This window comes from Callospermophilus lateralis, chromosome 2 (genome assembly GCF_048772815.1).
Source record: "Callospermophilus lateralis isolate mCalLat2 chromosome 2, mCalLat2.hap1, whole genome shotgun sequence".
Taxonomy (NCBI): Eukaryota; Metazoa; Chordata; class Mammalia; order Rodentia; family Sciuridae; genus Callospermophilus; species Callospermophilus lateralis.
Window position 1 is genome coordinate 37,849,730 of NC_135306.1, and position 22,824 is coordinate 37,872,553.

The 22,824-nt window shown below is 38.8% G+C and overlaps 1 protein-coding gene and 1 non-coding gene across 2 annotated transcripts in view; both read left to right on the forward strand.

The window, feature by feature from the left end:
• The window catches only part of LOC143392435 (ubiquitin-associated protein 2-like), a 36,053-nt gene that overhangs the window by 6,399 nt on the left and 6,830 nt on the right, over window positions 1–22,824 (forward strand). Inside the window, exons 3-8 of the mRNA XM_076845901.2 lie at window positions 1,890–2,164; window positions 2,989–3,158; window positions 4,413–4,626; window positions 15,114–15,153; window positions 17,419–17,602; window positions 18,510–18,579. Coding sequence (XP_076702016.2) covers window positions 1,890–2,164; window positions 2,989–3,158; window positions 4,413–4,626; window positions 15,114–15,153; window positions 17,419–17,602; window positions 18,510–18,579 — 953 coding nt within the window. The remainder of the gene's footprint in view (window positions 1–1,889; window positions 2,165–2,988; window positions 3,159–4,412; window positions 4,627–15,113; window positions 15,154–17,418; window positions 17,603–18,509; window positions 18,580–22,824) is intronic.
• LOC143393297 (small nucleolar RNA SNORD121A) lies at window positions 16,705–16,783 on the forward strand. Its single transcript, XR_013090591.1, has one exon. It is a non-coding gene; the product is annotated as a small nucleolar RNA SNORD121A (small nucleolar RNA).

Genomic DNA, 22,824 nt, shown 5'->3' on the forward strand with positions numbered 1-22,824 from the left:
GGAATCTCCTTGGGAGGTTCTATTGAGGCTGGATACATAGTTTACCTTCTGTCTAATGCATAATAAAATTAGGGATTCCCTAAAGGAAAACAGGTGTTGGGCATAAACTATGTTCTTTATATAGACATTTTAGGCACAATGAGCCACTCATTTTGGTTGATGTGTTGGTACCTGTTGTTTAGCACACCCCAACGTTCCAGGTTCCAGATGCCAGCTAAGGGTCATCTTCAGGCAGACATTTATTATAGCAGTTGTAGCCTCATCTGTTCTGGTTTTGCTGCATACTTATTAAGAAGTGATAGAGCCAGCTGCAATGGTGCAGGCCTGTAATTCCAGCAGCTCAGGAGGCAGGAGGATTGGAGTTCAAAGCCAGCCTCAGCAAAAGCGAGGCGTTAAGCAACTCAGTGAGACCCTGTCTCTAAATAAAAATACGAAATAGGGCTGCGGATGTGGCTTAGTGGTCGAGTACCCCTAAGTTCAATCCCTGGTACCCACCTTCCACTCCCTCCAAAAAATAGAAGTGATAGAAATATTTAGATTGTAAGCATGTTATTCCCATGTTCTTTATGAAGTTTGTATTTTCCATACATGCTTCTAATCCCAGGTTCAGAAATGGATTCACCTAAACTGGATCTGCCGTTTAGTTTTTATAAATTATATTTTGTTGGAACTCGGCAGTGTAGCCGAAGTCTGGCTATTTCCCACAAATTCAGCGTTGAGTAGTTTCTGACAGATAACTTTCAACAATTAAAATTTATATTATCTGTTCCTTTACCAAAAAAAAAAAAAACGTTCCCCATGTCTCTCCCATATGACAGAGGTGGTATTTCAGAAAAATCCACATGAACACACAAAAATTAAGGTATATAGTGTATCTGTGTATTTTGATGCAGTGTTTCTGAAGATACCATGAAATGGTTACAGTGCTTGCCTCTAGACTAAGTATGAAAGCAGCAGTGGAAGGAAGATTTGTATTCATCATATTCATTCCTATTTAAATTTTGTAACATCACATTTATTTTTCAAAGTAAAATAAGTTTTAAAAGATACATGTAGGGCTGGGGTTGTGGCTCAGTGGTAAGAGTGCTTGCCTATCACATGAGGCATTGGATTCAAATAAATAAAATAAACATATTGTGTTCATCTACCAAAAAAATTTTTTTTTTTTTTCAAATGGCTGGGGTGGTGCATGCGTGTAATTCTAGTTGTTTGGGAAGCTAAGGCAGGAGGATGGTTTCAGTTCAGCCTTGACAACTTTGCAAGACCCTGTCTCAAAAAATAAAAAGGGTTAGATCAGTAGTAAATCACCTGGGTTTAATACTAAGGAACACACACAGAAGTTATGTATGCAACCCATAAAACGCAACCAGGTGCCTGGAACGTGTGTCTATTGGTCTGAATATTCAGATAGCTAAGATGGGAGGATTGTGAGTGCAAGGCCAACCTGGGCAACATGCAAAAACTGTCTCCAACCCTTTGCCCCCAAACACACAACAACAAAGCCATAAACAGTAAAAACATAATTATCTGTTAGCTAATGGACACGCACATGTAGCACTTTAATAGTATTTGTAAACATCCCTGCTCTATATTCTCTAGCATAAAATATATGTCCTGTCTGCATAAGAAATAAGGTATAAACCTACTTTGGCATTCTTTTCCAGTTACCATATGATACATTTTAATTATTTTCTCCTTCTCCCCATCCCCTCAGTGTGTGTTTCTGTCTGTCTGTCTCAAGAGATTCAACTAGAAGATGACCATAGAAACTGGTGGTGATTGACCGCTTCATAATCACTGAGGTTACAAGAGAGATTTTTAAATTCTTGTTGCAAAATAATTGTTGTTTCTTCTTCTTCTTCTTTTTTTTCCCTTTACATATTTCATAGATTTCAAATCTCAGCCTGAGCCATCCCCAGTTCTTAGTCAGATGAACCAGCGACAGCAGCACCAGACCCAGGCAGTTAGCATTTCTACTCCTGGTTTGGAGTCCTTTTCTTCCCAGTCAAAACACCGAGAATCAGCACCTGGGGACAGTATCTCTGCTATGAACAAACTTTTGCAGCTTCCTAACATGGCTATTGAAAATATTGCTGTATCTGCCCACCAACCACAGCCCAAACACATTAAACTCCCTAAGCGACGGATGCCTCCAGCTTCTAAGGTGGGTATTCCATCATGAAGTCTTTGTCCCAAGGATTTGGTGGATGATAATCTAGTTCATATAGTCGGATACTAGGCTTAGAAACTGTAATGCAGTGTTTTCAAACACTGCTTGCCCAGGATTTGGTCATTACTGAGTGACTGGGTTAATTTAGAGGGAATAGCTTTGTACTGAGAACCAGAGTCTTTTAATTCAAACACAGACTTGAGAATTGGCTACAAGCACTCTTTTTCTTATTATTCTGCTATGTGCCATAGTTGGAGGCTGTGTGGATCTATGTATGACCAGTTAATAATTTCGTAATTTTTATGTTCCTGAAAATATGTTGCTCAGTGTACACTCACCCACTGCCTCAACTCTATTCCAACTGCTTTAAAAAGCAATGGGTGCCATTTATACTGACCATTCCCATATGATCTTTAATTTTTTGTTGCTCTTTTCCCTTCAGAGTATGTGTGTGTCTGTTGCTCTCTCTCTCTGGTACTGGGGCTTGAACTCAGGTGAACTGAACCACATCCCCAGCCCTTTTTATATTTTATTTAGAGACAGGGTCTCACTGAGTTGCTTAGTGCCTCACTAAGAGGCTGGCTTTGAACTAGTGATCCTCCTGCCTCAGTCTCCCAAGCTGCTGGGATTACAGGTGTGTGCTACCATGCCTGGCCCTTCACTCTCTTTTTAAAGGATCATATCCTTTTTTCTTTTTTTCTGTCTCTTACTCCTTGTTTCTGCCTTTATAGCCAGGGAACCCCGTTATTTGCTTGGCCGTGCTATAAGCCTTTCAGACTTGGAGTCCCTGTCATGATAGCTTAGCTTTGCCTTTTCAGAATCCAGCTACTGCAGTGGAGATGCCTGGTTCAGCAGATGTCACAGGACTAAATGTTCAGTTCGGAGCCCTGGAATTTGGATCAGAACCTTCTCTCTGTGAATTTGGATCAGCTCCAAGCAGTGAAAACAGTAATCAGATTCCCATCAGCTTGTATTCCAAGTCTTTAAGGTATAAAACTTTCTACTTCTCTGGATTTGACCAAATTTGTTTTTTTTTTTCTGTGCAAAATAAAATAGAGCCTAAGAAATCATGTCCTAGAGGTAATAATATATCCATGGTAATAAGTTTATACAGCCATCAATAATGTTTAATTCCAGAGCTTTTCTTCCTTTACCCCCAAGAGAAACTTCATACCTGTGGCAGCCACTCCCAGATTCTCTTCTCTCTGCCACCCCTTGACAATCATTAATCTGTGCAGGATTGCCTAACTTGGGACATTTTATACATCTAAAGTCATGTAAGATGTGACCTTTTGTGTCTGTCTTCTTTAAGTTGTATATATCCTTTTTCTGGCCAAACATTTCATGGAACAAAATATATGCCATATTTTGTTTATCAATTCATTATTTGGTTTCTTTCTTCTTTTTGGTAATAGTGACTCATGTTGCTCTGGACATTCATTACAAGTTTTGGGTACTTTCATTTTTTTTTGGATATATAACTAGGGGTAGAGGTTTTGGGTCATATGGTAACTGCTGTATTCAGACTTCTTCCAAAGTAATTGCTTATTTTTTGGGGGGATGGGTGTCTTAACTGCATCATCTTAACATTTCTTCCAGTAATCTAGGAAGGATCCAATTCCTCTACATCTTTACAATACTGATTTTCTTCCAGTGGAATATTTTATAATAGAAAGTCCTAGGGAGCTGGGGTTGTGGCTTAGCAGTAAAGTGCTCACCTAGCACGTGCGAGGTGCTGGGTTCAGTCCTCAGCACTACATAAAAGTAAATAAATAAAATAAAGATATTTTGTCTGACTACAACTTTAAAAAACAAAAGGAAATCCCAGATTTGAGATTTTGTCAGTTTTCCATGTTCAAAGGCACAAAATTGGTTGTTTTGAGTTACCTTGAGTTACATGGTTCTAGATAAGTGATTCATTAAAATATCTTAAGGATTCCTAAAGCTATCCCCTCACCTGTTAGTCTTGTTTGGGGGTGGGGAGAGGAATTGTTGAACTTCAATAGAATGTAGTAGTGTAAATTTTTAGTTGCATGTTTAATTTAGAATATAAAAGTGGCTGGGGTTGTGGCTCAGCAGTAGAAGACTCGCCTAGCATGTACGATGCCCTGGGTTCCATCCTCAGCACCACATAAAAATAAATAAAATATAGAATATAACAGTAAATTGATAATATGGTTCTGTTTAATGAAACTTATGTCAAGCAACATCAATCTATGTCTGATATTTTTATTCTTTTTAGTGATCCTTTGAATACCTCTTTACCTATGACCAGTGCTGTACAGAACTCCACGTACACAACTTCAGTCATTACCTCCTCCAGTCTGACCAGCTCATCCCTCAGCTCCACTAGTCCAGTAACAACATCTTCCTCCTATGACCAGAGTTCTGTGCACAATAGGATCGTGTATCAAAGCTCTGTGAGTCCATCAGAGTCAGCACCAGGAACCGTTACAGTAAGTCGTACTTCTGGTTTCTTCTCCTTGGCAGTACTAGTGTATGATAAGTTATGCTTTGAGGACAAGATTTTGTCTTGAAATCCACCAACCTTTTGAGGAGAATCTTTATAATTATGTTGAGTTTGGTTGTAGCAGGCATTTCTAGAGCTCATGCATGTAACTACACATACTTAGTGGAGAAAACCAAGACTATTAAGTAGCACAAGCATTTTGGCTTTGGTACTGGATGCACCTATATGGTTTGATATGTGTGCATTCTAAATGATTCTTGTACTCATCTTTGTGTTACTGATAATTTTTCATTGACTGGATATTATTCCACATTACCATAGCTATATTTATTATTTTGTAATTATGTATTATCTACTCAGCTTTTGTTAATGATACTGGAATATAGATAAAGAAGTTAAAGGGCTAGGTATATAGCTCAGTTGGTAGAGTGCTTGTTTCACATGCACAAGGCACTGGGTTTAATCCTCAGCACCATAAAACAAAAAAAATTAGGGCTGGGGATGTGGCTCAAGTGGTAGCGAGCTTGCCTAGAATGTGTGATGCACTGGGATCGATTCTCAGCACCACATAAATGTGAAATAAAGATTCTGTGTCCACCTAAAACTAAAGAAATAAATATTTTTAAAAAAGTGAAATATCTGTCATATTTCAAAGTCTTCCTCTGCAGAGGATTGCTTTGTGCATATCTGATTATTATTGCCAGTGAGAGGTTTTCTTTTAAGTTGAATTGTACAAATATGTTCCGAGAATCTTAGAAGAAAACTTAAAAAGTAAAAGAAACAGAAACATACTAGACCAATTCAACTGTTTTTATTCATGTATCCCATTAACAATTTAAAGTAGCTCATACTTGTAACATCTGCCTTGCAGGAAATAAATTTAATTCTATAATGTCATGTATTCCTTCCAAACCACTATGAACACTTTCTAGGTGTATCTTCAGCTCATTTCTTCTGTCTGCATGTCTTGTGAGATTAAAATCACTTTGTACATAATGAATTTTTCAATGTGACGGCAATATTCTATATCTTGATAAGGAATTTGGCTTATCTGTATATGTGTTTCTTGAAACTCACCAAATGATCCTCTTAATAAATATGGTAAACAGATGTGGAGCTCTAGTAGCAATTTGCATGCTGAAAAGTACTAGTGTATACAAATTTAATTTGAAATGTAGCAAAAGCAATTAGGAGGCTGGGTTGGGTTTGATTCTCAGCATCATATAAATAAAGATCCATCAACAACTAAGAATATATGTATATATTTTAAAAAGACAATTAGGAGATAAGATAGTGGCAAGAAAATGTAACAAAATGTTAATTATTCAATGGAAGTTATAAGATATGGGTATTTAGAATTTTTTACTTTTTGAAGTTTTTTTGTTAAATATTTGGAGAAAAATCACTACACACTCAATTCTGTTTTCCTTTTATCACTTGACATCATTTTGTAAATATGACACGGTATCTTGGAATTTCACATCTATAACTCTGTGTCCAAGGTTTCTAAGTGAATTTATTTATGCCTGTATTTATTTATTTTATATTCATTTATTTTGGTGTAATGGCGATTAAACTCAGGGGTGCTGTACCACTGAACCCATCCACAGTCCATCTAATTTATTTTTCTATTTTGACACGGGGTCTTGCTAAGTTGCTCAGACTGGCTTCAGACTTGGGATCTTCCTGTTTTAGCCTCTCAAGTTGTCGGTATTACAGGAGTAATACAATACAAGTTTAAATGAGAAAAAAAATTTTTTTTCACCCTTTGATACTGGGTTTGAACCCAGAGGTCTTCTATCACTGAGCTATATCCCCAGCACTTTTTATTTTTTTGAGACAGAGCTCACAAAGTTGCTGAAATAGTCTTTGAACTTTGAATCCTCCTGTTCAGCCTCCTGAGTTGCTGTGATTATAGATGTCACCATTTCACCTGGTGCTAAGTGAATTCAGAAAGCTAACATTTTTTATTAATAGTGCTGGTAATGACTAATCTTGTTAGTAAAATCTAAACCTTTGTCTCAGAGGAGCCCCTCCTACCATCTTCATGCACACTCATACAACATGCTTGCACATTTTACGTTGTGTAGATTATGCCCTGAAAAATATATTTCCAGTTTAGGAAAAAGCTTTCATAGCACTAAGAAGACAATCATAATGTGGTGGGTCTTTTTTTTTTTTTTTTTGGTAGTTGTAGATGGACACAATACTTTTATTTGTTATGTGGTGCTAAGGATAGAACCCAGTGCCTCACACGTGGTAGGCAAACGCTCTGCCACATCCCAATCCCTGGTGGTTCTTTATTATGTCAGATGGCATGCATCTGAAATCTTTTTTTTTTTTTTCCTTCTTTTGAGGGGTGGGTAACCAGGTATTGAACGTAGGGCCACTTAAGCACTGAGCCACATCCCTAGCCCTTTTTATATTTTATTTAGAGATAGGGTCTCACTGAGTTGCTTAGGGCCTCAGCTTCCCGAGCTGCTGGAGAACGCACCACTGCATCTGGTTGAAATCTTAACTGTGTTTGAGTTAAGAAATCTTGTCTTAATAAAACACTCAAATGGCCGAGACCATTATTAAGATGTAGAGTACCCAATGGTAATGTTATTTAAGATATTTTTTTCTGAGGTTATGTTATTATTTCTGTTATTATTTCTCTAGTGATAACAAAATCACTGGCTAGAATAGAATCACTAGTACAGTAGTGCCTGCCTATAATCCAAGCTACTCAGGAGACTGAGGCAGGAAGATCACAAGTTTGAGGCCAGTTTGATCAATTTAGCAAGCTCCTACCTTAAAATAAAAATTAAAAAGGCCTGGGATAAATAAAAAGGGTTCAGTGGTAAAGCACTTCTAGGTTCAAACCCCAATATCCAAAGGAAAAAACAAAATGAACAAAATCACAGGCTAGAACAGAATCTTGCAACATGTTAGCAGAGTTAGATGGAGCTTTTCTCATTTTGTCCTTTCCACCATTCCCTTTACTTGAACATTCAGAAAAACATCTTTGTCTTCTGGCCACCTTAGATTAAACTGTCTCACCATCTTTCTGTTTCTGGAGTGTGCATGTACAGGTGTCTACACACACACACACACACACACACACATATACACACACACCACACACACACACATGTGCACGTAATCAGACACATCTGGAATATCCACAGATTAAGATTGTCTTTCCAGGAACCATTTGATTGACATGTTAGTGTTTCCAATCATAATATAGGATGCATCCTTGTAATACTTAGATTCAAATAAGTTAAGCTTCTGGATTCCATGTAGCAGTTGTAGTCCAGTTCTGGCCCCTTAAATATACTGCTTTCTTTGCCTTTGGCCTTATTCTGGTTCCCACATCGTTTTTTTCCTCATAGCAGATAGCCTGGTTTTTGGGAGTATGTCATTGACAAGAAGCAGCTGGCAGGTTTGTTATCAAATTACTTGTCTGATATGGAGGTTGTTCTGCAAATTATTATGGTATAACTCTTTATCTTTGCTATTTAGCCCTAACTGATAAAATTTCCTGTAACCCTGAAAGTTATTTTTTTAATCTTGAGCTTTCTACTTTATATTCTCAACTGCTTACTAGATAATTCTAGTTACATGTACCTTAGATCAGTTAAATTGAAACTTCCTTTAGCTTTTCTCTTTTTTATATCATTCTTTTTAAAAAAATTTTTTTTGTATGTATAGATGGACAAAATTCTTTTATCTTGTTTTTATTTTTATGCAATGCTAAGGATAGAACCCAGTGCCTCACGTATGCTAGGCAAGCGCTCTGCCACTGAGCCACAGCCCCAGCCCTCTTAATATCATTCTTATTCCTTGATTCTTTGACCTGATTGGCAGGTCATTGTTGACTTGACACTGTACAATATAATTTTAACTCTCTTTTATTACCACTAACCTCACTTCATATCTTTATTTTCTACAAGTGTGTTGAATATAGTCCTTTTTCCTGCCTGAAATATTTGGTATCACTCACAAGTAAAACCATAGGGCCAGAATGTTTTCTTCGTACGAAAGCTTGTAATTTCAGTTTCTTTAATTGGTAAAGTAATATTAAGCTTTCTATTTTTTTAAATTCGTGTCAAGGCATTTGTGTTTTCTAATTTTTAATTTGCTGCTTATAAAATCTTTGTTTTTTCCTACTGTCCTTTTACCATCTGTAGGGACTATAACAATGTTGTCCTACCTCTTTTATTCCTTTTTGCAATACATGTATACATTGTGTAAATATTTATTTGTATAATATTTTAATCAACACATGTATCTCTGCAAACATTCATCAATTATTGTGATAAAAAACTTCAAAACCTTTCTTCTAGCTTTCCCTTTTCTTGAAATTAAAAAAAAATCAGATAATGTTCATCCATTAGTAGGAGAAGCGCTGGGTTAACTTGGTGTTTCAAGATTTTGTCTCCATTTTCTTGATCCTTGTGATGTGTAGAGCCCCTGGGTGAAAGCAATGGGGAATGAGGGTGCCAGAGAAAGAGCGGGTTTAGCTTTACAGGTTTTAAGTAAGTTCTCTGCCTTCCCCTCACTCCTGCTCCCTCTTCTACTCATACAAACCAATATTAGGTGCTTGGAGTGGCTCTTTGATATGAGGTGTGTTGTCCTTTGGATTACATACTACTGGCATTGCGATTTGGCTTTTCCAGTTTAGCTGAGTCTGATACCATCCTTAATATGCTTTCTGGTATACAGTATTTTGTTACTATCATTTTTGGCTGGGGGAGGGAGGATAACAGGGTTGAACTCAGTGGCACTCTACCACTGAGCCACATCCCCAGCCCTATTCTGTATTTTATTTAGAGACAGGGTCTCCCTGAGGTGCTTAGCAACTCGACATTGCTGAGGCTGGCTTTGCACTTATGATCCTCCTGCTTCGGCCTCATAAACTGCTGGGATTATAGGCATGCACCATCATGCCTGACGTTACTATCATTTTCTTTCTTTTGTTTTTTAATATTTAATATTTAGTTTTAGGTGGACATAACCCAGTGCCTCACACATGCTAGGCGGGTGCACAACCACTTGAGCCACATCCCCAGCTCCGATGTTACTATCATTTTCTTCCCAATGGTTTTTCCTTTTGAGTTTATCTTTTTTTTCAAAATGTCATGTATTTTTTTAATCTGTCATCTTTTTTTTTCTAAAATTTTTATTAGTTATTGATGAACCTTTATTCATTTATTTGTTTATATGTGGTGCTGAGAATCGAACCCAGTGCCTCACATATGCTAGGCAAGCACTCTACCACTGAGCCACAACCTCAACCTCTTGATCTGTCATCTTTAACACAAAATTTATTCCTGTACTTTTCCAATATGACAACTACTGGCCTAATGTGGCTATGTAACAATTAAATAATTAAACAAAGTATCAGTACCTGAAAAATAGCAACATTTTAAATGCTTATTAGCTAGATATAGTTAGTGGAATTCAACATGGGACCACGAAGATATAGAGTATTTACAACTTTGCAGAAAGTTCACTTTGACATTGCTCATGTATTCTGTTTCTGACACGTAAATCAGAATCAGACCATATGCTGTCTGTGCAAATTTCCTGTCATCTCGAACACCATTTCAGTTCTAGCTCTAACTTTACACCTTATTCATGTCCATGTCACTGCTCACTGAGTTCCTTGCTAAGCTGCTTGATTTTTTTTTTTCTTTTTGTTTTTTGAGTACTGTGGATTGAACTCAGGGGTACTTGAGCACTGAAGCATATCCCCAGCCATATTTTGTATTTTATTTAGAGACATGGTCATCTAAGTTGCTTAGGGCCTTGCTAAGTTGCCAAAGCTCTTCTCCAACTTGTGATTCCCCTGGCTAGTATTTCTAAACTATAAAGTTCTTGAAAAGTAACTGTAATACAATTAGCTAAAAAAATTAATCCCTTAGTCACCAGTCAGTGCTTTAATTTCTTTTGCTCTCATTAAATTTGTAATGTATTCAAGTCATATTTTAATTATTACTAGGATTAGGAATGAATGAGAACAAGTGTTCTGTTTAAGCTTGAAGATTTTCTCCTTTTACTTTTGGAAAATATTTTAGTAATTTAATACAATGAAAATAATTTAAACATTGAGTTGACAATTTTAATCAATTTTTTTTAAACAGTCTTTTAAAATTGTTATCCTTATAACTTTCCTTTTTTGTTGTTGTTTCTCTGGTATTGGGGATTGAACCCATTGGCACTTAACCATTGAGCCACATTCCCAGTCTTTTTATGTTTTATTTTGAGACAGGTATTATTAAGTTACTTAGGATCTCACTAAGTTGCTGAAGCTGACCTGGAACTTGCAATCCTCCTGCCTTAACCTCCCAAATAGTTGCGATTGTAGCATGTGCCATCTTGCCCATTATGATCATAACTTTCTAGTCATTGTTTTTTCACTATTTCATACAAAAAGGAAATTGAAGTCTAGAGATTTAAGTGATTTGCCAAAGGTAGAGGACTAGAAAAGAAAACCAGGGCTACAGAATCCAGTGTCATCATTTTTCTTCTTCTTGCTTCTCTCCCCCTCCCTCTATTGAAATGTTATAGACACTTAATGCTTTCCTTCAATACTTTGAAATGTTCAAAATAGTCTTTCAAAGTCTTTGTTCAGTAAATTCAGCATTGGGACCTTTGCTTTATACTGATTGTTTTTTCCTTTTTTATGAACTACATTTTGTTTCTTTTTTTATGACTTGTAATTAAAAAACATGTTTTTTTCAGTTGTTGATAGACTTTTATTTTATTTATTTGTATGCGGTGCTGAGATTGAACCTAGTGCCTCAAACATGCCAGGCAAGTGCACTAGTGTTGAGCCCCAGCCTCAACCTGTAATACTCTTTTATTGGATATTTAAATAATGTAATTTGACAGTTGTAGAAATTAGAGTGTTCCCTTCCTCAGGTTTGTTTTTGTTATTGTTGAAATTGCTTGTTTAGTGACTTTATTTTAGACTAATTTTATAATACCTCTATTTTTTCTTATAGCCAGTGAATTCTTTATTCTGCCAGCTAGTGATTATACAGAGATTTCCTTAATTTGCTGGAATCAGTGGATTACCTGGGCTTTGTGAAGAGGCTGTCTGTGTGTTGGAGCATGCTTTTTAACATACAGCCAAACTGTTGCAGACTCTACCTTAGCTTTCACTTCCTACTTGCACATAAGTCATAGATGTGAGCTTAGGGCCTTCCCAAGTCATACATAGAGCCTTAGGAATGTACCTATAAACATTGACATGGTCTTCTAGATCTGTAGAAACTTGTCAGAGCTTTACAAATGATATGTACTCCAATTTTTTCTTTCTTTCTTGTATTAAGATACCTTTCTTTTTTTAATATTTATTTTTTAGTTGTAGTTGGACACAATATCTTTATTTATTTTTATGTGGTGCTGAGGATCAAACCCAGGACCTCGCCTGTGCTAGGGGAGCACTCTACCGCTCAGCCACAACCCCAGCCCCCAATTGTTTTCTTTTTCCTTTTCTTTTTTGCTTAGTGTGTTTTATTGTCTCCCACTCCCAATTTAGGCAGCTTTAAAGTTAAACAATCACGTTCCTCCAGGGAAAATGTTTCTTTATTGGCCAAGTTTCAAGTCAGATCTAGATTATCAGTAGCTGTGTCTAATAATGACAGTTCCCTGGGGATAGCAGAGTTTAAGGAACTTCCAGGCCATACTGTTTTCTTCTATGCCTGTCAGGTTTGAATGTGAGGGTTTTTGTTGTTGTTTATTTTTTTGGGTACCGGGGATTGAAGTCAGGGGCACTTGACCACTAAGCCACATTCCTAGCCCTATTTTCAGGGTTTCACTGAGTTTCTTAATGCCTCGCCATTGCTGAGGCTGGCTTTGAACTTGCATTCCTCCTGTCTCAGCTTCCTGAGCTGCTGGAATTATAGAGACTTGCCACTGTGTCTGGGTTAGCTACTTGATTTCTGATCTCTCATGTAGTTTTTTTTTGTGTATGTGTGGTACTGGGACTTCAACTTGAAACCAGGGCACTCTACCACTGAGCTATATTCCCAGCCCTTTTTATTTTTCATTGTTGTAGAGAGGGTCCCAGCTGAGGCTGGTATTCAATTTGCAATCCTCCTGCCTCAGCCTCCTGAGTTCCTGTTTTTTGTTTTTGTTTTTTAAAGAGAGAGTGAGAAAGAGGTAGAGAGAGAATTTTAATATTTGTTTTTCAGTTTTTGGCGGACACAACATCTTTGTATGTGGTGCTGAGGATCGAACCCGGGCCGCACACATGCCAGGCAAGCACGCCACCACCCGAGCCACATCCCCAGCCCTGAGTTCCTGTTTTATTGTGCTTAGCTCTTCTACAGACTTTTAAGAAACTTTTAAAAATATTTTTTTTTTAGTTGTAGATGGACACAATACGTTTATTTTACTTGTTTTCATTTTTATGTGGTGCCAGGGAACATATATCCAGTGCCTTATGCATGCTAAAAAGTGCCCTACTACTGAGCCACAACCCCGGCCCTCTTCTATGGATTTTTTTTCTCTGCTGGACCCTTTGATACTTCTTTGCTTTTGCTTCTGCCGTTCTTCTGCATAAAATCCCCCTTTATCAATTTGTCGATTGTTTGCATTTTATTCCATTCATTTAGTTTGAATACTGGGTATTAAATCCAGTGCCACTCAAATACAAGGCAAGTACTCTTCCACTAAACTTCACTTCCAGTCCTTTTTATTTTTTATTTTGAGACAGAGTCTCGCCAAATTACTTAGGGCCTCACTAAGTTGCTGAGACTCTCATCAAACTTTTTTTCTTTTTATTATTTTTTTATGGTGGATGGACACAATATCTTTATATTGTTTTTGTGTGGTGCGGAGGATCAAATCCAGTGCCTCACATGTGCAAGGCAAGGGCTCTACAAACTGAGCTACAACCCTAGCCTTTTCCTCAAAGTTTCCATCCTCCTTCCTCAGCCTCCTGAATCACTGGGACAATAGGTGTGCACCATCCCACCTGACTTGGAACGACTTCTTTAAATCTTATGGTTTATACTGTTTAGTATTCACCTGTTAGAAAATAATACAAATATATTTAGTGGTGAGTGAACCCTAGTTTCGAGGATGGACACTAGACTTTTCATTAGTCTCCACACAGTTTCTATATTTGTTGCGGTATGTTGTGTTACCTTTTCACTAACTATAAACTTTTATTTAACTATGAGGTTTTTTATTCCCCCTAGTCATTCTGTTATTACTGTATACCTTTCTCTCCCCTCTTTCCCCTCAACTGTCTGCATTTCAGGTTATTTGGAAAATAGAGAATATTGTTAATAAGTACAGTAGTCATGATTTGTATTAGATTTGGGTTAATACATAGGCCACAGACATAAAATCTTTTTCTTTAGTAGTTTTGAGATTTGCAAAAAGGAATGTGCCTTGTAGCTTTTTTCAAGTTCCTCCCCTTATCTGGGGACAATGGCTAAGCCTTGTGGTATCTGTTATTGATTGTGCCATGCCATGTTTCCCTGGCTTGCTCTGTAGAGGCAGGCATCATTTCTAAGAATGCCTTTTTCAGGGCTTCAATTGAGGCTCAGTGGTAGAGTCCTTTCCTAGCACATGTGAAGCACTGGGTTCGATCCTTGGCACCACATAAAAATAAATATAATTAAGGTTTTGTGTTCATCTACAACTAAAAATATTTTTAAAAAATGCATTTATTTGCACCTTAGTTCCATTGAAATGTTTGCAATTTCCTCAAACCAGTTGTTTTCAGGTTTTGAATTTTGATTCAGGGTTTCACATCATCCTCACTTTGTACATCATCCTTCAGAAAATCTATTTTAAGGTCTCATGTCTTTTTCTCTGAGGCCCATTTTTTTTTAAGTGATATAACGTTTTCTTTTGTTCTATTTTGCACATGTTTTCTTTTTTGCACACATGACATCCAGGAGATAAAACTTGCCCTAGATAGGAAAGTGCCTGAAGATTTCAATGTATATATTGAAATGGTGTAGTTTGTGTGTTGGGAGAATGGGGGAATGTACTGGAGGTTGAACCCAGGGGTGCTTAACCACTGAGCCGCATCCCCAATCCTTTTATTTTTTGTTTTGAGATGGAGCCTTGCTAATTTGCTGAGGCTGACCTTGAACTTTTGATCCTCCTCTTGGAGCTTCCTGAGTTGCTACTATTACAGGTGTGTGCTATCATACCTGTCTCAGTTGGATATTTTAATAATTGTTTTAGGACTGATTAATTGCTTCCACTATCCTTTTTACTTCCACAAATACTCAATCTAGTTTCAAAAATATTGGTTCCATGGGACTCATTTGTTTGTTGGATTATTTTTTCTTTTATTAAAAACAAACAAACATACAAACCAGAATAAAATAGACAGTTTGCCCCTCCATTAACCTATACTTCATATGATTGTCTCTGAGTCTCAGTAGAATGTCAAGTAGGTAATCATTTGAGTAGATGTGTGGGTTGACTTACTTTCTCTTCTGTTTCTTGTAGAATGGGCATGGTGGTGGTCGAAATCAGCAGACAGCAGACAGTAAGTATATCAACCAACTATCTACTTTTGTCCATGGCTGGTGAAAATTAGAGGAAAGTATGATAGATGTCATGTGGAAAATAACAGTTGGGCAACGGCTACTTCTCTAAAAACAGACCAGTTGTATTTTTTTCTGGAAACTGCTGTTCTGATTCATCACTGGAACAGAGTAAAGCCATATTCATTGGTTAAGTGAAATCAAGTCTTATTTCTGTGGTAGAGCTAACAAAGGTTAGCTAGTTCCCACTTCCAAGATGATGGTTGAGGGTATTATTAGAAATGTTGTAGCCACAGCAAGATGGTGATAATCTGGTATTATTCTGTCCTGATTGGACTCTTCCCAAGTTCAGTGTATTATGTTCATTTAAAAGGGGCTTTGTTTAGAGACAGGTTGGTAAATGGGGATTATGATGGACTTTTAAAGCAAAAAATTGCTATTCGTGTTTCGTTGCTATTGCAACCTGAAGGACTGCTGCTTAGGAAGAGATCAAAAGTGTACGCTGGTGATTCTCTGGAGAAAGATGAGGGGTATCCTATCCTCACAATAGCTCAGTGATCACTGGAGGTGGTGTGGGTGAATCCCTGATGTTTTTTTCATTCCTTGGTGCCTGGCCCACTCATCTGTGATTATTTATATTGTTTCTGTTTGATCTTTCAGTGAGACGATGGCTATCCACTCTTGAGTCTGGAAGCCAGAATGACTTTTTTAAATTAGGATTTTGGGAGCATGAATATGGAACTCTAGCAGACACAGTTGAAATTGAAATAATGGAATTGATGCACCAGGGTTTGTTTTTAGTATTAGTGGTAAAGTTGGGTTGCCAGGGCTATTTAGGGAAATGTTGGCAGCTCTGAGCTTGTTGGATGACTGAACAACTTCTCATTCTAGCAGCAGAAGTGGCAAATTTCTTTTGTCCTGTTGGAGGTTCATGAAGGCATATAGGGGTTCTAATGGTTTCGAGATAATTTAAAATGAGATCATGAGATATGAAGTATCTGCAAAACATAGTATGCGTTTAAGGTATGTGTTTCTTTTTAGGGTGCTAGGGATTGAACCTCAGGGGTACTTAGCCATTAAGCTACATCCTCAGCGTTTTTTTATCTTTATTTTGAGACAGGGCTTCAGTAAGTTTCTGAGACTGGCTTTGAACTTATGATCCCCCTGCCTCAGCTTCCTGAGCTGCTGGGATTATAGGCATGTATCACTGGGCCCAGCTGTCTTTATTTTACATAATTTGTTCTCTGTTTCCTCTTGTGGCCCTATTTCTTGTTCTTTGAGAGAATGGATCACTGTGAGTCTGTTAGCAATGTCATCCATTGCCCTGGGAAGTACCTTTTGGGGTCTTAGTTGTGGGGGAGGTACATTAGTGGTATCTTCATCTTTGGAATAGACTATCAGTAGGGAAGATCCTGGAAAGAGTTGACCTGGCTGTGTGCCTACCTGCCTTTTTTTGTTTTGAACTTCCCCTTCCAGTTAGACTATTGAGTACGGAATTCCCTGTGGGTTCACATTAGTCATGCTGGAAGGTAAAGCTGTGTTTTCCTTCCTAACTGGAAAAGACGGTGATGTATTTCCAAGCACATATCTGAGTTGTATGTGTGGATAGCACAAAAACTGAGTCTTTTCCACTGGTGGGGTTGATTGTATCCACATGCTTTCTGAAGCCTAGTAATTGATAAGCTTGCTTATGTGCTCTGAGATTAATCTGATGATGCATGTACCAAGGAAATTCTTACTAAGCATTTGAAAAGTATGTGTTGGACTGCAGGCACGTATTCTTGTTGTAGATTTTAGGCACATAGATCTCTTCACAGTGTCTACGATCAGTGTCTACGAACTGGCTCTGAGCTTTTGATAATGTCAGCCTGAATGGGTATATTATATGTTCTCTTGGTGGTCTTGCCAGTTAATTTTTTACTTTCCTTTACTGTCCTTTGGAGGAAAATTTGCTTCACTCTATATATCTGTCAATCTCAACATCTCTTTTCCTTCCTGTTTGCTGCCAAGGGTCAGGTTTCTATAGGACAGTTTACGATTATAAAAGTGTCACTGCTTTCTCCTTCAATCTTCTATGTCTGACCATCACCTGTCCTTTTGGTAGTCTTATTATACAGAGATGGAACCATCTGGCGTCATGCTTGGGCATTGTCCTAGGAAATGTTAACTTTGTATATATTTCACTGAGTGCGACATGTCACAAGATACTGCACAGATTTCTGATACTCAGGGTTGGTTCTGGAGCTAAACAGATCTGTTTCTTACAGCTACTTCATCCGTTCCAGCTCCAAAGACAACAGACCCTCCTTCTGCCCTCCCATCTGTGAGCTCCCTGCCCAGCACCACCTCCTGCACTGAGCTTCTGCCCTCCGCATCCCAGCACACTGCCACTTTGCCCTCCTTGTCCCAGCCTGGTGACCTGTCCAGCAGCCCCCTCTCTCAGCTTAGCAGGTATGGGGGAAAGGTGGGCCCAAAGTGAGAAGTACATCAGGCAATGTCCTAGAGCCTCTGTAGAAGGTTGTTTCCCGGAACAAAACACACTTGTTGCTTCTGACATGACATCTTGGGCTTTTGAATTAATACTCCAGCTTAGGTTTTGCCCAGATCAAGTCAAATACCACCAGATAGAAAAATCTTGCTGGCTTATAATGCTTTTGCTGGCACAGAGCACTGGTTCTCCTGGAATCAAATGGGCCTTTGGTTCCCTGTGACTCTTCTTGGACATCAGGCAGACACCCTGAGTATAGCCTGTCCCCAGCTCTGGACCAATATCACTGATATATAATGTGAATGATGTTGGATTTCTGAGCAGGTGTCTGACTTAATACTTGTCATGACTCCAGAGAGGAAGTTATTTGAATAGGGTGTAGGAAAATGGGGTTGTTTATTACCTATATCTTTTGTGTAGTGCTCCATCTTGACCCTTTCCCTTGGGAGCAAAAGCTTTTTATTTGAACTCTGGATCTGATTGAAATTCAGGCTCTGACTCTGGCATATGTGGTTGAACACAGACCTTTCTTCACTCATTCAAAGATTTTATGAGCTCTCAGCGCAGGACAGTGTTCATAGAGCAGCCCTGTTAAGCAATAGAAAAAGTGAATTGTTTACTGAATTTTCCTCTATAGATTTCCTAGGCCAGGAGATATAAGATCTTGTTGTGAGTGAGACTTTAGATCATTTCTCACAACCAGGATCCTGTCACTTGGTTCTAAGGGCATGAGGTCTGATGTGGAGGCTTCCCCAGGGATAGAGCCAAGCAGGAATATAACCCTGGGAGCCCAGTGTGCTTTGTTCTTTTGGAATAACCTGTTTGGGTACCTGTTTGGATGGACACAGGGTGCTCTGTTTTGTCTTCTAGTTCACTCTCCAGTCACCAGAGCAGCCTCTCCTCTGCGCAGGCAGCACTGTCCTCGAGCACACCACACACAGTAAGTGTCCACAGGCTCCCTCCCCAACACCCCTCCTTAGCATACCTGGAGCTTTAGTTTATTAATTTTCAAATCTGAGATAATATGGATTTGTTTGCATGAAGTGTCTTGAGTAGTTATGTGGTTCAACCATAGGTTTTCTGGGTTTGATAAGAGGACATGTTTTCTGATATGTGGCTCTTTGCATGAATTGCCTCAGACCCCACATGATATCACTAGGGATGTCAGGTGGTGAGCTCCCCAAGAACTTCCTTAGTTCCCCATTTCTACCCAACAGATGAGGTTTTGTTTTCTGGCACTTGTTATGTTGAGGCATTTGTAGCTTTTTGAGAAAAATAGGTTCATTGTTAACTTGACCTTTGTACTCGCAAGGATTTCCTGTCCTGCGCTGCAAACACCTGCACATTTTTCTCTGAGACTGACATTTTTAGCTATTGGCCAAGTCAATGTAACTATGTTTCATTCATTTGGTAGTCATGGACATTCCTAGTGGTAGCCATGGGTGTCGTATTGATTTGTGCCTGTGCAATCTTCCCTGTCTCAGAGGTGCACACTTTGAAGAAGGAAGTCTGAAGGGTCTGAAGGGTGGAAGGGCAGAAGGGCAAAAATGGAAGCAGAATTATGTTGTCAAGGAAGCCAGGCCGGAAGAGATCCAAAAAGGAAGTACTGGCTAGGAAGTGTTTTTATATGCTAAGAATAACCCTATATTATGGTTCTGAATTCTGACTTGATCAGTTGTGAAGTAGGGAGTGTAGTTTCAAGTGGTGTAGAAATGGTCTGGCCAGATGGTGGTGGGTTAAGAAATGAGTGGTAGGGAAAGGAGAGAGGGGATGTTATTGGAGGTGTTTAGATAAAAGCTGAGTAGCTGAGAGTTGGGTAAGTTGAAAGATGCCGAGACAGCAGAATGTCTATGCTTCTAGGTGATGGAAGCTTCAGGGAAGGTTGGAGTAGGGGGTGATCTACAAGCAGGGAGGCAGGAAATTGTTGAAATTTGTTTCCTTCGAGGAAGGAATCATGGCAAGTAAAGAATGAGGGATTGGAAAGTGTCAGTCCTGTCTTGTATTGGTATCAAACACTGTGACTTTCAAACTACAGTTTTCCATGTGAAATCTTACATAAACTCCTTTGTTATGCAACCCATAGCTTTGGGCATGGTGGCACACACCTATCATCACTGTGACTTGGGAGGCTAAGGCAAGAGTATGGCAAGTTCAAGCCAGTCTCAGCGACTTACTGAGACCCTATCTGAAAAAGTAAAAAGGGTTAGTTATGTAGCTCAGTAGTAAAGCACCTGTGGGTTTAAACCCTAGTATCCCTTCTTCAGCAAAATGAAAGATTATCATAGGCTCTTAGTTGCCCACCTGTCTCTGTCCTCTTGTTGTGGAAACAATGAGCTGGCCTCACCATGAGGATGAGGAGCACCTCTGTGCCCATAGCTCTCTTGCTGGGAACCAGATTGGGAGCTGCATGCTCTGTTTCCCAGCTGAAAACTCCCAAGTCATGTAATCCAGATGCCAGAACTGCCCATGCAGGGAGTTCCACACTCTGTAAGTGTGTCAGAATGGTCACATTGTTAAACATTCAAAATAATTGTTATTGATAGTTATAAAAAGCTATATACTATAAAGGCCTTCTGGTCTCTAACTTTCTTAGTTCTAGCCCTTGCCTATTTTCTCCATCCTTAGTAGCTTAAAAAAAAATAAAAGCAACATTTAAAAAATTTTTAAGTTGTTGATAGACTTTTATTTTATTTATTTATATGCAGTGCTAAGAATCAAACCCAATGCCTATCATATGCCAGGCAAGTGTGCTATTGCTGAGTCCAGCCCTAGGCCCAGAAAAAGCAACAATTATCCTCCCTTTTGTCCTGTGACATAAATGAGAATATTGTGTACATAGTGGTCCTTGCCCCTAATGAAATACCTTGTTGCTAGTTTTATGTTGATAGGCTGTTTATTCTTTCTTCCCAGTTATACTGTAGGGACTGTGTCCTCCATTCAGGACTATTTTAGTCTTGCTACTAGTGTTGAGTGGATGACCTTCTACATCTGGTCTAGTTGTAGAACTGTAAGGCATTTGTCACTTTAAATTTTACTTTTTTGGATACTGCGTATTGAACTCAGGAATTCTTAACTACTGAGCTTAACTACCCAGCCCTTTTTACTTTTTATTTTGCTCACTAAGTTGCTGAGGCTAGCTTCAATCTTGCAATCCTCGTGCTTCCATCTTCTGAATCACAGGGTTACATGCATGTCTCACCGTGCCTGGTGCATTTGTCATTCCATACACACTGCCCTGCAGTGTGATTTCAACCTGTTCTCCTCCGTGGGCAGTGAATGACACACCTCATATCTCCAGGCCTCCCCAACATGGCATTGTCTTAAATTTGTACTTTGCAGTATATTAGGAAAATTAGCCTCTGTGTATTTTTTAATTGGAGTTGGATATCTTTTTTATATATTTGAAATACATTGAATTTCTTCCTGTAAACTGTTTATATTCCTGGTTCCTTGTGTTGAGTCCTTCATATTTTTTTAGGTATTCTGTGTATTAGGGAGACCAATAGACATTTGTGATGGGAGGCACAGATTTTTTGTTTTCAACCCTAGAGTGCTCTATCACTAATTTGTATCCCCAGCTGCCCTTCCTTTTTTTTATTTTGAGACAAGGACTCACTAAGTTGGTGAGGCTGGCCTTGATCTTGCAATCCTCCTACCCCATTTTCCTGAGTCACTGGAATTACAGGCTTATATTTTTCATTTTACAAATAGTGTGGCTTTTTAAGAAATATAAGTCAGATGTATTTCTTCTCTTTCATAATTCTTCCTCATACAAGAATGAAGGACTCTCATTGTTTTCTCCTTCCCTGGCTTCTCTGATCCCACCTTGGTAGACTATGAGATGGCACCATGTTTTGGATTAACTGTAGACTGGTTGGATGGACTAATGAGACCCTTTAAATGGTGTGTGGGTCAGTTAGGTCCACACTTGGGCATTTTCTCGTTACTTAGAGGTGAGGGACAGAGTTGTGGGGGGCAGAAGGGAGGAGAGGCTTTCTGGAGGACTTGAGTTCCTTTCAATATATCAGGAACTGTTCTCTAGCGGGCACTTCTTGTGGATGAGGAAGGTTCATTTTTGTCTCCTGTGAAAGGCAGGATGGCCAACAATGCTTGGAGCCTTGGTGAGAGCTGTTGCAGGGATTGGTGGGTGGTCTCAAGTGGAAGTCTGTTCTGGGCAGGCAGCACACCCTTTGTCTTGGTTCCATGCTGAAAAAGCAAGAGTTCCTGGTAGCCTCAGAGAAACTGTTTTCAACTGTCTTAATCTTTTTTGTCTTAATATTTTTATTAGTTGTTGATGGACCTTTATTTTATTTATTTATATGTAGTGCTCAGAATAAACCCAGTGCCTCACACATGCTAGGCAAGTGCTCTATCACTGAGCCACAATCCCAGCCCCTCAACTGTCCTAATCTTGGTGAATCATTTTTTTAAAAAAATATATATTTAGTTGTAGATAAACACACAGTATCTTTATTTATTTTTAACGTGGTGCTGAGGATGGAACCCAGTGCCCCACACACGCGAGGCAAGCACTTTACCACTGAACTGAAGTCCCGGCCTTTGGTGAATCATTTCTGTATGTTCTTCAGATTGATATGGAAGGCTTTGGGGATGAGAATGTCCACAGAAACTTTGCATGTTGGACCCCTTGATCCTGATGCCGCCTTCTGCTTTTCCTCTAGGAGTTTCTGTACTTCTATATTCTTTACAACTTTTGATTTGAAGACTTAGGTCAGTCTTTTTTTTTTTTTTTAATATTTTATAATGTTGATGGACCTTTATTTTATTTATTAATTTATTTATACATGGTGCTGAGAAACAAACCCAGTGCCTCACACATGCTAGGCAAGCACTCTACCACTGAGCCACCACCTCAATCCCCTTAAGTCAGACTTAGAGAACTTTTTCTTACCTATTTGGGGCTTCCTTTGTCTGATTCAGTAGATCTCTTCTTCTACCTCCTTAGTGCTTGAAATTTTTCGTGATACCTTATTAGACTCGAGGTGCTTGGCTGGATTCCTGGAACTTAGGGTCTCACAGAATTTTCTGTTGTTTATTGCCCTTCCTTTCTGGGTGAACCTTGTTGAATATGAATAAGAGCAGGTCTTTATGGAGTAGTCCCTGATGAGGCATTGTTAGACTGTGAGGTTTTGGAATAAAGGACTTTGGTGGCCTCCTGTGGCAT